The 14728-nt window shown below is 35.6% G+C and overlaps 4 protein-coding genes across 8 annotated transcripts in view; 3 read left to right on the top strand and 1 right to left on the bottom strand.

The window, feature by feature from the left end:
- The window catches only part of Dpy (fibrillin-like protein dumpy), a 135823-nt gene extending 130064 nt beyond the window's left edge, over positions 1-5759 (top strand). Inside the window, 13 exon segments of the mRNA XM_076304764.1 lie at positions 62-274; positions 351-533; positions 636-1220; positions 1339-2286; positions 2423-2791; positions 2876-3076; positions 3155-3403; positions 3486-3674; positions 3750-3988; positions 4149-4419; positions 4494-4732; positions 4813-4999; positions 5078-5759. Of these exon segments, the coding sequence (XP_076160879.1) occupies positions 62-274; positions 351-533; positions 636-1220; positions 1339-2286; positions 2423-2791; positions 2876-3076; positions 3155-3403; positions 3486-3674; positions 3750-3988; positions 4149-4419; positions 4494-4732; positions 4813-4999; positions 5078-5316 (4112 nt within the window). The 3' untranslated portion in view covers positions 5317-5759.
- A 109-nt stretch (positions 5760-5868) lies between these two features.
- Rtcb (RtcB RNA ligase) lies at positions 5869-8470 on the bottom strand. Of its 2 annotated transcripts, none has more exons than XM_076304038.1 (9): positions 8325-8470; positions 8049-8218; positions 7622-7948; positions 7418-7544; positions 7243-7349; positions 7010-7169; positions 6622-6932; positions 6386-6550; positions 5869-6317 (listed from the first exon to the last, which is right to left on the bottom strand). In XM_076304038.1, exons 2-9 carry the CDS (start codon positions 8142-8144, stop codon positions 6090-6092), a joined length of 1521 nt encoding a protein of 506 aa, XP_076160153.1. In that variant the 5' UTR covers positions 8145-8218; positions 8325-8470; the 3' UTR covers positions 5869-6089. The 2 variants fall into 2 exon arrangements, with proteins under 2 accessions (XP_076160153.1, XP_076160154.1); XM_076304039.1 differs by having other exon boundaries at positions 8049-8199; positions 8325-8358.
- A 46-nt stretch (positions 8471-8516) lies between these two features.
- Positions 8517-10833, top strand: Slim (scruin like at the midline). 4 transcript variants are annotated; one of them, XM_076304042.1, is made up of 4 exons: positions 8517-9686; positions 9792-9976; positions 10062-10409; positions 10493-10833. In XM_076304042.1, exons 1-4 carry the CDS (start codon positions 9227-9229, stop codon positions 10661-10663), a joined length of 1164 nt encoding a protein of 387 aa, XP_076160157.1. In that variant the 5' UTR covers positions 8517-9226; the 3' UTR covers positions 10664-10833. The 4 variants fall into 4 exon arrangements, with proteins under 4 accessions (XP_076160157.1, XP_076160158.1, XP_076160155.1 ...); XM_076304043.1 differs by having other exon boundaries at positions 8518-8608; positions 9533-9976; XM_076304041.1 differs by having other exon boundaries at positions 8531-8608; positions 8731-9976.
- Positions 10834-12597: 1764 nt separating this feature from the next.
- LOC143143123 (uncharacterized) lies at positions 12598-14554 on the top strand. The gene is made up of 2 exons (XM_076304045.1): positions 12598-12949; positions 13288-14554. Exon 1 carries the CDS (start codon positions 12610-12612, stop codon positions 12889-12891), a length of 282 nt encoding a protein of 93 aa, XP_076160160.1. The 5' UTR covers positions 12598-12609; the 3' UTR covers positions 12892-12949; positions 13288-14554.
- Positions 14555-14728: the final 174 nt, after the last annotated feature.

Genomic DNA, 14728 nt, shown 5'->3' with positions numbered 1-14728 from the left:
ATATAATAACTTAAGTTAAACTAAGATAACTTAAACTAAGATACACACATTTACTTTTCAGGTCCCGTTATAATAGTATCACCAGTACGGCCAGAGTGCTACGCTAACAGCGAATGCGCCAACGATAAACAATGCATAAATTCATTCTGTGTGAATCCATGCGTCGTCGCTGATTCTTGCGGAAGGAACGCGCTTTGCCACGTGAACGATCACGTTCCAGTCTGCAGGTGTCCCACCAATTACGAAGGTGATGCGAGAATCAACTGTATCCCGCGTAAGTGTTACAAAGATCGAACGTGATCGACGAGTATTACGAAAGATTGGATGTAATCGACGTTTTTCTTCCGTAGCGGGTATCGTGGCCGAGTGTCGTTCGAACAGCGATTGTGCAGGTAACGCTGCATGTGTCAACAGCTTGTGCATCAACCCTTGCAATTGTGGTCCGAACGCGAAGTGTAACGTTGCGGATCATTATCCATCTTGCGTATGCCCGCCCGGCTACTCCGGGAACCCTCAACTCGGTTGCTTCAAACGTGAGTCGCGTGTCCTTTCGAGAGGACTGTAGTTTGCTAACTCTGATATTTAAGCGGCTCGTGCAGCTGTAAATTAATATATTACCTTATCTCTTGTCACAGTGGACTGCGAGTCGGACAGCGAGTGTAACAACGCAGCTGCTTGTTACAACGGTCAGTGCGTGAATCCCTGCATCCTGGAAAACAAATGCGCTATCAACGGAGAATGTTACGGCCAGAACCATCGCGCCGTGTGTCGTTGTGGCCCCGGCTACCTGGGCAATCCAGAGGTCCATTGCGAAAGAGCTGAATGCAGCGCTGACCACGACTGTCCTCGAAATTTAGCCTGCGATAGCGGACGCTGCGTGAATCCTTGCACAGGGGACTCTCCGTGCGCGCAGAACGCCATCTGTTATGTCCAGGATCACGTAGCCACTTGTCGCTGCCCGGAGAATCTCCCGGTCGGAAACCCGTACTCATATTGCGAGGATTCGTCGTTGTCTCTCGACGAATCGGAGTGCAGAATCGACATCGACTGCGCCGACAAGCTTGTATGTATCAAGAACAAGTGCATCGATCCATGCCCGGTGATCAAACCATGTCCAGAGAACGCTCGGTGCAACGTTCTCGACACTGTTCCCGTCAGAACGATGACGTGCACCTGTCCGGAAGGCTGGACTACCGATATCGACGACGTCTGCAGACCGAGTAAGAACGATTCTCATATATGATAACGGTCCAGGTTGCAACTATCTCTGTAATAGCGTAGAATAGACCAGTATCGACGCGTCCAATCTTTTGTTAACGATCGTCCGTTTATTTCCAGTTCAAATAACAACCATCGGCACCTGCACTACGAATGACGAGTGCAGCGATCGCGACGCCTGCATCAATAGACAGTGCAGAAATCCCTGCAACTGCGGCACCAACGCCATCTGCCACGTGAAAAACCACAAACCAATCTGTTCGTGCGAGGAAGGCCATCAAGGAAATCCAGACATTGTCTGCCACTCCGTAGAGTGCAGACGGGACAGTGAATGCGCTCTAGACAAAAGCTGCGTAAACAACAACTGCGTGAATCCTTGTCTGGTATCTCACAACTGTGGCGTGAACGCCGAATGCTTCCCGAATAACCATAAGGCCGACTGTCGGTGTCGCAAGGGCTATCACGGGAACGCATTGGACCGTTGCAAAGTAATCGGTTGTTACAGCAACGGAGACTGTCCAGGCGATCACTCGTGCATTAACCTACAGTGCGTGGACCCGTGTGTCCACAGCAATCCTTGCTCGCCGCTCGGTGAGTGCAGGGTCTTCAACCATCTTCCTATTTGTCGTTGCCCAGCTCATCACACAGGCAACCCTTACGTGAATTGTAAACCGGAGGACAGACCTGAGTGCAAAGAGGACAGCGACTGCCCCGATTCGTTAGCCTGCTTCAGCAACAAGTGTCAGAACCCTTGTACAGTTGTTGAACCATGCAACGAACCATCCAAATGCAGGGTACTTCCAACTTATCCCGTTCGTACCATGGTCTGCGTATGTCCAAGTGGCTATGTAAGCAGCGGAAGCGGCACGTGCCGGGCCACCAAACCAATCCTAGACATCGAATGTACCAGAGATAGCGATTGTCCATCGGAGAAATCTTGCGTGAATGCCGTGTGCAAGGATCCTTGTGCCTGCGGACCTAACTCAGAGTGCACTGTTGCCGATCATAAGCCAATTTGCTCTTGCGATCTGGGTTACGATGGAAATCCCGATGTGGCTTGTACCAAGGGTAAGAGTCGTGTACCTTCTCTCCATTTCTTCGCCAAATTATAGTCTGAGCATATTTAAATATTGTTCTAGAAATTGTAATAACCAAGACTACGAAAGCTTAGGACCTTTAATTCTATCTAAATTTGACTTTTCAGTCGTTGGATGTCGCACCGATGGCGATTGCAGTGGATCACACGCATGTGTGCAACATAGCTGTGTTCCAGTGTGCTCAACATCTCCATCCACTTGTGGCAAGAATGCAGAATGCCATGGTATTAACCATAAAGCCATCTGCGAATGTCCACCTGGACTAGGAGGAAACCCTAGGGTCGGCTGCACTCTTCTGGGCTGTAGAACTAACACAGATTGTCCGACGAATAAGGCTTGCATCAACAGTCGCTGCGAGAATCCATGCGCGGTGAATCCTTGTACTGGAAACTTAGACTGTAACGTTTACAATCATGTGGTCGAGTGTGCTTGTCCTCCTGGTTATATTGGCGATGTTAACACAGGATGTACCAAACGTATGAACGAATTTACATTAACGGATCTCTGCTTGCCTTAGGATTATGGATTGCTCGGCTAATCTACGTGTTTCTTATTTTCAGTTACAGAAAAATGCAAAGCAGACAACGAGTGTCCATCCCAGACCGCCTGCTTCAACGGCGAGTGCATCAATCCTTGCGTGAAGATCGAGCCTTGTGGAGTGAACGCAGACTGTAAAGTTTTAGACACAAGCCCTGTGAGGACCATGATCTGCGAGTGTATCCCTGGTTACAGAGGAAATGCAGTCGTTCGCTGTGAAAAAAGTAATTTTATCAATCCGCCGGCTTTCAAACGCATAGATATTGTTGCAGTTTTCCTAAACATATCTCCTCATTTTACAGCCGATGTTTGCCCAGTGGAGAAAGGTCAAGTTCGTGACGAGAATAGTAATTGCGTCTGTCTACCTGGTTCAGCAAAGGATGAGAACGACATTTGTATACCTTGCCGCAAACAGGCTGGAATGATTATCAACGAAGAAGGATATTGCGTATGCGCTTTAGAGAATGGTATGATTATCGACCAGTACGGTCGCTGTGTATGTCCGACGGAGCATGGGTACAGATTAGATGCCAATGGATATTGTAAATTGGGTACGACAAATGTTGAACAATCTATCTTCGTACATCTCATTCCTACACGAACTGTTTTTTAAATAAAACGCACATCTTCCAGTTGACATAATCGAATGCAGACGCGATGACGACTGCGCCGATAACAGATACTGCGACATGACCAGCCAAACCTGCGAAGATCCCTGTTTGTCCCAACTGTGTGGCATGAACGCATTATGCAATACCACTCGGCATCAAGCTATATGCACTTGCATTAGCGGTTACAGTGGAAATGCTTACACTCAGTGTTGTAAGAACATGTTTCTTTGTAGAAAACTTTTATTTCATAAGTATTCTGGTAATTAATGAGATTCTTGTTCCATAGATAACGGAAACCGAGGACGTACTGACTTCCCCAGGCCAGATATAATTGTCAGCTGTTTGTCAGATGGAGTACAAGTTCTAATACACCTTCTCGATGATGAATTCGATGGTGTCTTATATGTCAAAGGTCGTAGCAAAGATGAACAGTGTAGACGAGTTGTTTCCATTTCTTCAGAAACCATGCACAAGACTGAAATATTTAAGGTGGCATTTGGAAATTGCGGATTAATACATGTAAACGTAAGTTTCCTTTTGAAGAAAAACTTGAATTCACTTGATTCTCCTGCTAATGATGTTACCAACAGTCGATGTAGATTCATTTGCACCTATATTTTAAATTTGTATTTAGAACATGCTGGTATTTATATAATTCAATCTCATCCTCTTCCAATGCTTTTAGGGACAAGCCAGTTTCGTATTGGTCATACAAAAACACCCAAAATTGATGACATATAAGGCACAGGCCTATCACATCAAATGCATATATCAAACTGGAGAACAGAATGTTACTCTTGGCTTCAATGTTTCTATGCTAACCACTGCCGGAACTATTGCCAACACCGGTCCACCACCAGTCTGCTTGATGAAAATTGTCACTCAAAACGGAAACGAAATCAACTCTGCCGAAATTGGAGACAATCTGATGTTACAAGTTGAAGTTCAGCCTTCCAGTGAGTATAGAATTGTTAAACTATTACCGATCAATTCTACTTGCAGGAGCCAAATCATAACTTTCGTATTTCAGGTATTTACGGTGGATTTGCTCGAAACTGCGTTGCCAAGACGATGGAGGACAATCTGGAGAATGAATACATCGTGACAGATGAAAATGGATGTGCGACAGATCCAACGATATTTGGAGAATGGGAACAGAATCCTGAAACGCAAGCGCTAATGGCCAGTTTCAACGCGTTCAAGTTCCCAAGCAGCGACAATATTCGATTCCAGTGCAATATACGCGTTTGCTTTGGACGCTGTCAACCCGTGAGTATTTCTATGCAACATTGGAGTGACTTGTTAGATGTTTATCAGGTAATAATGGTAATTTTTGACCACTATTTTAGGTCAATTGCCGAGGGTACAACGCATTTGGTCGTCGCCGACGAGATGTTGATTCCGAAATTAATGACACGTCTTTGAGCGTCGCGGATAACTTTGAAGGACAACTTCGAGAAGAAATAACAATACAGTCGAATCTGATATTCACTCTGGAGAGAAGAGAAGAGAGGCTTACAGCGGATCCAGCCGAAAGTAAGTCAACATGTTCTTAAATTCTTTAGCCAAACTTAATCGGCATATTCTCCTAATATGAGATATTTATTGTTCCAGTTGCTTCGGCACAGAGAGTGGAGGATATATGTGTTTCTATGGTCGGTTTTGTAATAGCATTAGTAATTACAGCACTCCTAGCACTAGTCGCTGTAGCTATTGCTGTATCATGCTGGCTAATGGCGTACCGTCGCCAGCCAAAGACTGCTGGACCACTGCCACATCCACCAGAATTCCCAAATCCACTGTTCACTACTGAGTCTGTAGCTGAACCTTCTCCTGATTATCACCTATCATAAGTTTTGTAGGATAATTATTATTTTATAACGTAATTTTATAATTGTCATTGGAATACATTTCAGGCCATATCCCCTTGTTGGTCGGTCTTGTATTTCTATAAACGACTCTTCCAGTGACTAGCCCTCCATACTTTTCTTCCAAGGGTTCACAACGACCGCGTCATATGTTCACTGTTATATATATGAGTACCTTGAATCACGATATATATAGAGATATATGTACTATTTATGGTGATGGTTGCTTCCATTATCTACACCCGAAAATTTTTCCGACGTACATTTTTTCTGTACTATTCCCTCTATTTAGTCATTGGAAGATTCGTTGAGCGTAACACTGCGAATTTAATTCCCGTGTAAAGTCAATTGAATTAGTCTAATATAGCTTTCTTACTTCGAAAGTAGGTAACTGTACATTTTCTCTAATAAAACGCTAATGTAATATTTTTAAAATGTTGTTCAATCATGTACTGCACCATGCATCCCAGCAATTCCTTAAAAAAAAAGTTAAACGAAATATATGCGTAAGAAACATATTGTTTGAACATATTTTTGTATACATTTTTATTATAAATTTATTACACATACTTCTCTACATTTACATAATTTACAAATGATAAAAGATACTTAATATTTAAATACTTCAGATCATGCAAATTAGTAGTAAATATGCGACGGTCATGATTACAGTGCTATAACATTATTCTAATGGCATTTAAAGCAGTAATTAAATTGTGATTAACAATCTGAAAATTTTTTTAAATATAATTGAACAATTATCCTTTAATAACTGCAATTGGCCTTAACTTTATACACTTTCGAGAAATGCCTGCTGCGTGGCATGTATTTACAACGTCCGTCACATTTTTGTAAGACTCTGGTGCTTCCTCCATTACCAACTTTGGTGAAGCGACCCTGATAGATATTCCTTGTTGTTCTAACTTTTCTAGCACGTTCATATAATCCAAGTTTCTACGCGATTTAGCTCTAGACAAAGCTCGACCCTATATACAACTTATAATTAGTGTTTAGAACATAATATACTTTTACAAATACACTTTCAAGTACTTACTGCACCATGACATGTTGATCCGAACGTTTCTCTCATACCCTGTTCAGTTCCAGTAAGGACGTAACTACATGTGCCCATGGTACCACCAATCAGAACTGGTTGGCCTGTTAACTGATAGTCTACCGGAATTAAAGGATGATGAGGGGGAAATGCTCTTGTGGATCCCTGCAAATATAAATGAGAATTTTTTATGAGCATTTAAATGTAGTTAATTAAATTGTACTTTTTCAACTCACCTTCCTGTGCACTAAAAGTGTTTTCTGTTTACCCTGAACTATGTGTTCCTCTATCTTTGCAATATTGTGAGAAACATCATATATAACATGCATATCTAAATCATCGGGAGATAATTTAAACTGTTTTGCAAAAGCCTGACGGCTAAGAAATGTCATAGAACTTCTATTGACCCATGCAAAATTGGCAGCTGCTGCCATTGCTTTTAAATAATCTTGACCTTCTTGAGATTTAATATGAGCACAAGCTAACTGTCTATCATTGGTTTCAATATTATCTCGTTTCATAGCTTTTTCCATTTGGACAAGTGCATCTGCAATACAAAAATAATGTATATCAATTAAATTATCTTTCCTGAAAATAACTTTTTTCGCTAGACACGTTTATTACCAGTTGCAACTTGATGACCAAATCCTCTGCTACCAGAATGAATCATCACACAAATTTGACCTTTCTCTTCTATACCCATTTTACATGCAGCCCATTTGTCATAAATTTCATCTACTACTTGAATTTCAGCATAATGATTTCCTGCTCCTAAAGTTCCTAGCTGAAAAACAATTTCTTGTAATTTAAAAATGTTTGGATATGTATATAGAAAAAATAAATTCATAGCTTCCTACCTGTGGAAGTCCACGCTTTTTAGCTCTCATTGATACCTTTGAGGAATCTGCATTAAGCATCCTACCATATTCCTCACAATGTTCTTTATCCTCTGCCCAAATATAGCCTATATACAATTTAAAAGTAAGTTTTGTTAATAAATCAATTAATATTAATAAATATCTGAGCATGTACCTTCTCTAAGGGACCAATCCATGCCCATTTCCAGAGCTTCTTCTAAATCCCGTGCATTCATTGGTATAATTCCTTTTGAACCAACACCAACAGGAATATGATCGAACATGCTTTGTGCAAGTTGCTCCTATTAATTTCATTCAATTATATTTGATCCCATAATATAGTTTCACTAAAGTATAAAATATAATGTAAAATAAATACTTTTACAGGTAAAACATCCTCTTCAAATAAATTAGTTCTCAACAAACGAACACCACAATTTATATCAAACCCTACTCCACCAGGAGATACAATAGACGTTGGATCATTCATATCAAATGCTGCCATATTACCAATGGCAAAACCATATCCAGAATGGACGTCAGGTAATCCAACAGATCTCCATACAATTCCAGGAAGAGAAGCCACATTGGCAATTTGTTTCATTCCTGGAAGGAAACCTCCTATTGCACCAGGTCTGCATGAATTACGTAGCTCCTCAAACATTAACCTTTCTAGTGCATTGTTTACATAAAATACACCTTCAACCTACAAAAAAGTATTTAATGTATTTTAAAAAATTCACAGCAATTATTAGATTTGATCAAAGGGAGTAGGAAGCACATGCACAATATTACAAGAAACATACCCTCATATTAGGTTGGAAACCTTTCTTTATCCTCCAACATGTCTCATTCATCTTTTCTAAATACTTTAATTCTTCATTGTATTGCCTGACTACCATTGTATATGATAATAACTGCTTTTAATCCTTTAAAAATATGTTAACAGTCTGTAATCTGTAAAACGAACTTTATCCTAAAAAAGAATATATTTGTGCGTAATTTTGCATAACTAAAGGTTTTTGAATTGATGTAATGAAAATAATAATCGAAGTAGTAAATACAACAAAAATTGTTCTTACATTTATCCAAAAAACGCAGAATATAAACAAAGTTTCTTATTGACATTTATCTACAATGTCGATAGTCAGAAATTAGAGCTGCCATGTAACGACGAAAATAGGAACTATTTTGCTAAAAACTTGGGTGTTTTGCTGCCGAGGGCGCTGACTGTACTATAAAATTAGTTTTAAGACTATGTAATGCGGTTTAGTTTTATCCGCACGATAGTAGAATGTTCCACAAAGAAGAAGGGATAGCGGGACTTGTGACTTTCCCCTCACACGGTCAAAAACCGTGTCATCAAGTATGCAAAAGGAATTTAATATCTATTTACTTAATATTTTAATACATAATTCTTATTATGAATGTATAAAATGTACGCAATGCGCAATTAAAATTTGTATGACATTTTATATCTTAAACTAGGTTGAAATAGTGGAACAATAAGATATCTGTGAATACAATTATATGTAATTTGTCACATGATCACTGTGACGCAGTCGCAGCTGTATTACTGCATAGGCGTAAAGTAGCAAGTTTGTAATTGTAAATGTACAGTGAATTTACAGCTGTATGTGCACCATTGAAAACAGTGATTGCTTTAAAATGAATGATTTGATTAAAATAAAGTAGTTCATATACGTTGTATAAACAAATATTGAGGAAAACAACGGAAAGACATTTCATTGCATTACACCATGTTTGTTGATGTGCATAAAGGTCACCAGATGTACTACGGATGTCTGGGTTAAAAATTCTTTAAAAATACGCATCAAAACATGTGCCAATATATTTAATCGAAGCAACACAATATTTGTTTTAACCTGTTAATCTGAATACTAACACATAAACTGCTTGCAGTGTGGTAAGCAATATGCACGTATATGTAGCTGATTTCTGAACAACCGCTTTTTTTTATTTTATGGTAAAACCCTGCCGTCAAACAGCCGCTATTATAGAACCTTACATTACAATAGATCAATTAATTGACAAAATGTATAAATTCAAACCATTTGTGTTTACAAAACACAAAAGAAACAGTATAGAATATCCAAAAGCCAGGAGTGGGCATAGAATAGTTTGTGATCATAAATATTTATATTCTTATGGTGGATTTAATCCTGACTTTTTTTTTGACGATGATTCTGATATGGAAAATGATCAGGCATGGATTTCTAGTAAACCACTTTTTAAAGAAATATGGAAATTCAATCTTGTTACTCAACAGTGGCAGCGTTTACCAGGCCAAGATAATATGCCTAATGAATTAGCATCTAATGCAGTGATTTTAAGGGGTAATACCCTAATGGTTTATGGTGGGACTGGTGTACCATTTGGAGAGAGCTGTAGTAATCGTCTTTATTTATGCAATCTTAACAATGGTAAGATGGATATAGTACCAGCAAAGGGTGATCTGCCTGATCCTCACTATGGACAAGCTATAATATATCATGGATGTTACTTGTATACTGTTGGTGGTACTTCAGGTTTTGCATATACATGTGATATTCATAGATTTGATCTTCGAACTGGTATTTGGGAAAAAGTTTACATATGTTCTGGAATTGATCAGAATGAACCTTCAGGACGATATAGGCATGAATTAGCATTTGACGGAAGACTTATTTATGTTCTGGGAGGAGGAACAGGTTCAGAATCATTTGGTTTCTTGGTATATAAAGCAATACATTCTGATAAAAAATTCTTTTATACTCACTATAGAAATAAATTATTTATTATCTTAAATTTATGTTCAGCAAATTCATGCCTTTGACTTAGAAATGAAAAAGTGGGTAATGTTAACTACAAGTGGTGACAATGAAGATAATACAGTACCAGAACCTAGACGTTGTCATGGTTGTGTGCAATACACAGATCAAAATACAGGCGTTATATCTGTAATAATATCTGGAGGATATAATGGAGAACAAGGTTTATTGAGATCAAAAATCTTTTCTGATGTTTGGAGACTAGATTTGAATAATCTACAATGGACGTGTTTAAGAAAATGTAAAATACCACGTCCTCTATATTTTCATTCAGCTGCTCTTACTCCAGAAGGACTCATGTATACATTTGGTGGTACAATTAATAAAAATAATAAGGTTATTAAAACTTTTACCATATTTTATTACTTTGTACTTTAATAAATATTTTTTTTATATTATTTAAAAACATTCTGTTACAGGTTGTAAGGACAGATGCAGTTTATTCTGTTTGGTTAAGGATCCCTAAATTATCAGAAATATGTTGGCAAGCATTAATTCATTATTTTCCACACTTATGTCGTAAGTCACGACATCAGTTACTTCTTATGGGTGTACCTTCAAAATTTGTGCAAAGAATTGATTTTTTTTGATTTTTAATATTTGGAATGTTATTACTATAATTTATTTATCATGTTTTTATAAAAGCATACATATGTAATGTATGACTTTCTTCAAATTTACCTATGTTGTACAATTATAATCATGTAGAATATTTCTGATCTTAAATTTTGTATAGTTTACAAAAATTGCAGTCAAAAAGTATTTACATAATAAATTTTATTTCATAAAAAAAGTAAAGAATGTTTTCTATTCATATTTTATTCTACATTTTACATAGAATTATATTACTTCTTTATATATGCTGCAAGAATCTCTCTAATAAAATTTATTTTATCTGTGTACATGTATAGATGTAAATAAGCAATAACGAACTGATATTAAACTAAATGAATTGCGCATTAAAGTCCAGTATATATGTACTCTAAAATATGAAAGGAAAATAAGGATATGTAAAACAAACATAGAAAATTATTGTTTTATTTGAGCTATAATATTTGTTTAATTTAACATATTAAACGATAAACTTGCAAAGCATTATAATATGTTAAAAGTTAAATATATTATACTTGGAAAAATTCTCCTAACAATGTAATTTAATGTGTAATTATTTTCATCGATAACTGTAAAGTAATAGATAATATCCTTTTTCCTTTTAGAAATAAGTGATTACATTTTTACAAAAAATATATTATATAATTATTCAAATTTAGGCAGCTTATGATTATCATGGGTGAATTGTACCTTTAAAATTATCAGCGATTTAAAATACCCGCAAATTTGTATAGATGTAGCTAAGATTCATTTATTCAATAAGTTGATAAAATTTGGTTGATGTGCATCTGCTCTATAGTTTCAAATTAATATTTATTATATACAAACATTATTTTCATCTATATTTAGATGGTACAAGAACACAAATCGATCATTCGCAACAGAATATTACCTGCTAATTAAAAATTCTGTTTGTTAAAATAAAAGTAAATCTGTACAAACTTTATGTTAAAAAAATGTAATCAGTAAAAAGTACTTAATTTGAAATAAAAGTCGTTGTACAACGATATTATTATTAAGGATATTAATTACTTAATATCTTTTTATTATCTATAGCATATTACATATTATTTGTTTAATAAATACAAAGTGGCTTGCAAATGTAAATAACATTTTAGCAATAATTAATAACAACATAAAATGTTTGTTCAATTGATAGTGATACTCCAGGCTAAGTTTAGATGTTATAAATGTCTATTGTTTTTATTGTTGTGAATATTAAAACCTACTAGAAAGCAAAAGAATTGTTAGTCTTTCCGAAGTATGTTAGTGATATGCCATCGAATATTTAAAAAAGAAAAATTGGTAAAATTTGGTTGAAAAAAAAGGCCTAAGTTTCTGTAAAAGCGTTAAATAAACAACAACAAAAAAGAAATGTAGCGACATTGCTTATCTTTAACAAAATATTATAACATTGTAGATGATAGAATGTTGTCTTTTTCTGAAGCAGAACTTCATATCAAACAAAATATATTGTGTACCAATTTCAGGGTACAAAATAGGTTAAAAATTACTTTCTTAAGTATGCAATGCAGAATTATTGTTAGTAGGCACGGACATTATGAAAAGGGAACTTGGGGATCAAATGCGCTACAGAGAAAAACTAGCAAAATTACGCATGAATTATGTGAAACACAAAGGAACTCTTGCCTTAAGGGGGGATTCTCGTCAAACAGGTCCAAAAAATCAATTTTTTTTTTGTTTCCATAAATTGAAAGTGTAACAATTCCTAAATATATTTCTAAAATTTTTAAGTCGAATTTGAAAAACTAACAAAGTTATACTATGGACTTACAATTAGAAGACATCTGGATTCTGTGAATGAGATGAAAAAAGCTGTATTAGTCAGTTGCTACCACATATATTCAATTAATGAAAATCCACAATACCAGTATTGTCCATCAGGAGCTGAAAACTGGTGCAAATGATGGGAAAACTTCATGAATTTGAGCACCAAAATGCCTTTTTAAATCATGTTCAAGATCATTTCTTGCCAATTTATGGGGATTTGTCTATGGATGATCTGCTAGAAAGGTGTTTAGGTGAATTTACACAAAATTGTAAATTGGCTGCTGCAATATTTAATGAAGGATTTTATGCAGTCCTTAAAATAATGGAAACATTGAATATTGTGAGAAGAAAAGAGAAGAAAAAACAAAGCAGCAGAACTATTTCGAGGAAGAGGAAGGTTTGCTGTATGGTCTAGTAATAGCAGACTAAACTTTTAAACTGCATTTATTTACTTATGGCACTTAAAAACAATTGTAAGTATCTTGAAACAGCATTAATACCTTTGAACGCGTTTTTCTTAAAACCATATTTTTTAACTTGGCGTGCATGATAACTTAAAAACTAATTGACTAATCAATTTTGGACAAAGCTCAATCAATTTAGTACATATTTCTCTAGGGATTATACCTCAAATCTGTTTTCTCTTTGTATTTATAATACTTTTTTTTAATATAAACTCCATTTATTTGCCAAAAATGTTAATTTGTTTTTCAATATCCCACAACTTGTCCAATTTTCCATATTTTTTTTTGAAAATAGGTATAATCCCAGTGTAAAGTATTTAACTTTAAGAAAATTTTTCATTTTTTAGATTCTGATGATTTTTACACATACTATATGGCACGCCAGCAATGATTAGACCATCTGAAAGGATTACAAAAATTGCATTTAATTTACTCTCACAATAAAAAGAACTAAGGATAATAATTTTTTTTTGTATTTTATGAATATCTTTTTACACCTTGAAAAGCCTAAGCCAATATTATTAATAGTTTTCTAGAAAAAAATTATATAAAAGTCATGTGTTTACACTGCTGTTATACGAGAAGCCCCCCTTAAAGTTAAGTCAACTGAAATACATTCACGTTTCTATGTGATAGCATGTACGACAATTCTTATTATCGATTCACGTACGTACATGATTTATTATCTAAGAAGGCACGCCATAGGTGAGCATTAGTAAAATTAAATTGTAAATAGAAAATCGAATATAATTCAGCTGATACTTTTAATCTCGTTTATTTCTTTTCTCGTACCCTTTAATATGAATACTTATTTTAACATTAGGACGATCGCTTAAATTAATATAATATGAACATGATCATAATTTTCACAATCGATTATTTATTTGGGAAAATGGTTCCTTTTTTAATTTTGAAATTGTCGATGGGAATTATACAAAGTCCTTATATTCCGTGCTGCGAAGTTTATATTTAAAAAGATAAAAAAACGAACGAAACGAAACAACACAGTTAATACGAAAAAATTGTTACGAATGTAACAGTTGGAACATCGCACAGTCTACATTAAACGAACTTATCAAACAGTAAGAGTTTTCAAGCAGCTGTGCAAAGACTACATTCAAATCTAAATTGGTATAGTAATTAAGCACTTAAGATCTCATTTGACGATCTGGATGTTAATTCCACTTGTTGCCTTTATCGCATTTACAATAACGGTGAAAGTATTTTATAGCGCGCGCGTTGCAATTGTTTGTTGTTTCGTGTCCATTTTATGTGTATACACACGTTTGCGTTATCACGAAAAGTGAATAATAGGAAACTTAGGCTTCAACGCTATGTCTGCTCATTAAATATTGACTAGATATTGAAAATATTTTCGATACTTAGCTCGAATCGATTTTTATGCAAATTATTATACTTGAAGATAGAGTAAGAGGAAAATTCAAAAATAGATACTATCGCTAAAATCGAATACTTAAGTCTAAGTATGTAATAAATCCATACGTAAGGCTAATTATTGCGAGTAGATTGATTATAAATGTAAATTGATGTTTGTGCCTTTTTGTTGTATTGAACTGAAAAAAAAACTATGCAATGAAATTCTATGAAAATAAATTGTATGTTTTACAGAAAATCGTTTCTTGTTTTAATAAACTAATATTTTAGAAAACAAGTTTTAGGTAGCAAACATTGTATATTAACTTTTGTTGTGAAAACAAATAGAAGCGTTTTATTGCATTTATGATTATTATATGAAAGATGAAAATATAAAATTCTGCTATACAGTCT

Source organism: Ptiloglossa arizonensis, chromosome 2 (assembly GCF_051014685.1).
Source record: "Ptiloglossa arizonensis isolate GNS036 chromosome 2, iyPtiAriz1_principal, whole genome shotgun sequence".
Taxonomy (NCBI): Eukaryota; Metazoa; Arthropoda; class Insecta; order Hymenoptera; family Colletidae; genus Ptiloglossa; species Ptiloglossa arizonensis.
Note: the sequence above shows the minus strand (reverse complement) of the source record. Positions and strands in the feature narration are given on the sequence as shown.

Excerpts from the sequence above, each read along its gene's own strand:
- Rtcb (XM_076304038.1), bottom strand. The coding sequence starts at position 8,144 with ATGGTAGTCAGGCAATACAATGAAGAATTAAAGTATTTAGAAAAGATG. Across the intron at positions 7,545-7,621 it reads AGGATGTTTTACCTGTAAAA|GAGCAACTTGCACAAAGCAT; the intron begins GTATTTATTTTA and ends TGAAATTAATAG. Across the intron at positions 6,551-6,621 it reads CACTTTTAGTGCACAGGAAG|GGATCCACAAGAGCATTTCC; the intron begins GTGAGTTGAAAA and ends TTATATTTGCAG.
- LOC143143123 (XM_076304045.1), top strand. The coding sequence starts at position 12,610 with ATGATGGGAAAACTTCATGAATTTGAGCACCAAAATGCCTTTTTAAAT.
- Slim (XM_076304040.1), top strand. The coding sequence starts at position 9,227 with ATGGTAAAACCCTGCCGTCAAACAGCCGCTATTATAGAACCTTACATT. Across the intron at positions 9,977-10,061 it reads CAGAATCATTTGGTTTCTTG|CAAATTCATGCCTTTGACTT; the intron begins GTATATAAAGCA and ends ATTTATGTTCAG. Across the intron at positions 10,410-10,492 it reads CAATTAATAAAAATAATAAG|GTTGTAAGGACAGATGCAGT; the intron begins GTTATTAAAACT and ends ATTCTGTTACAG.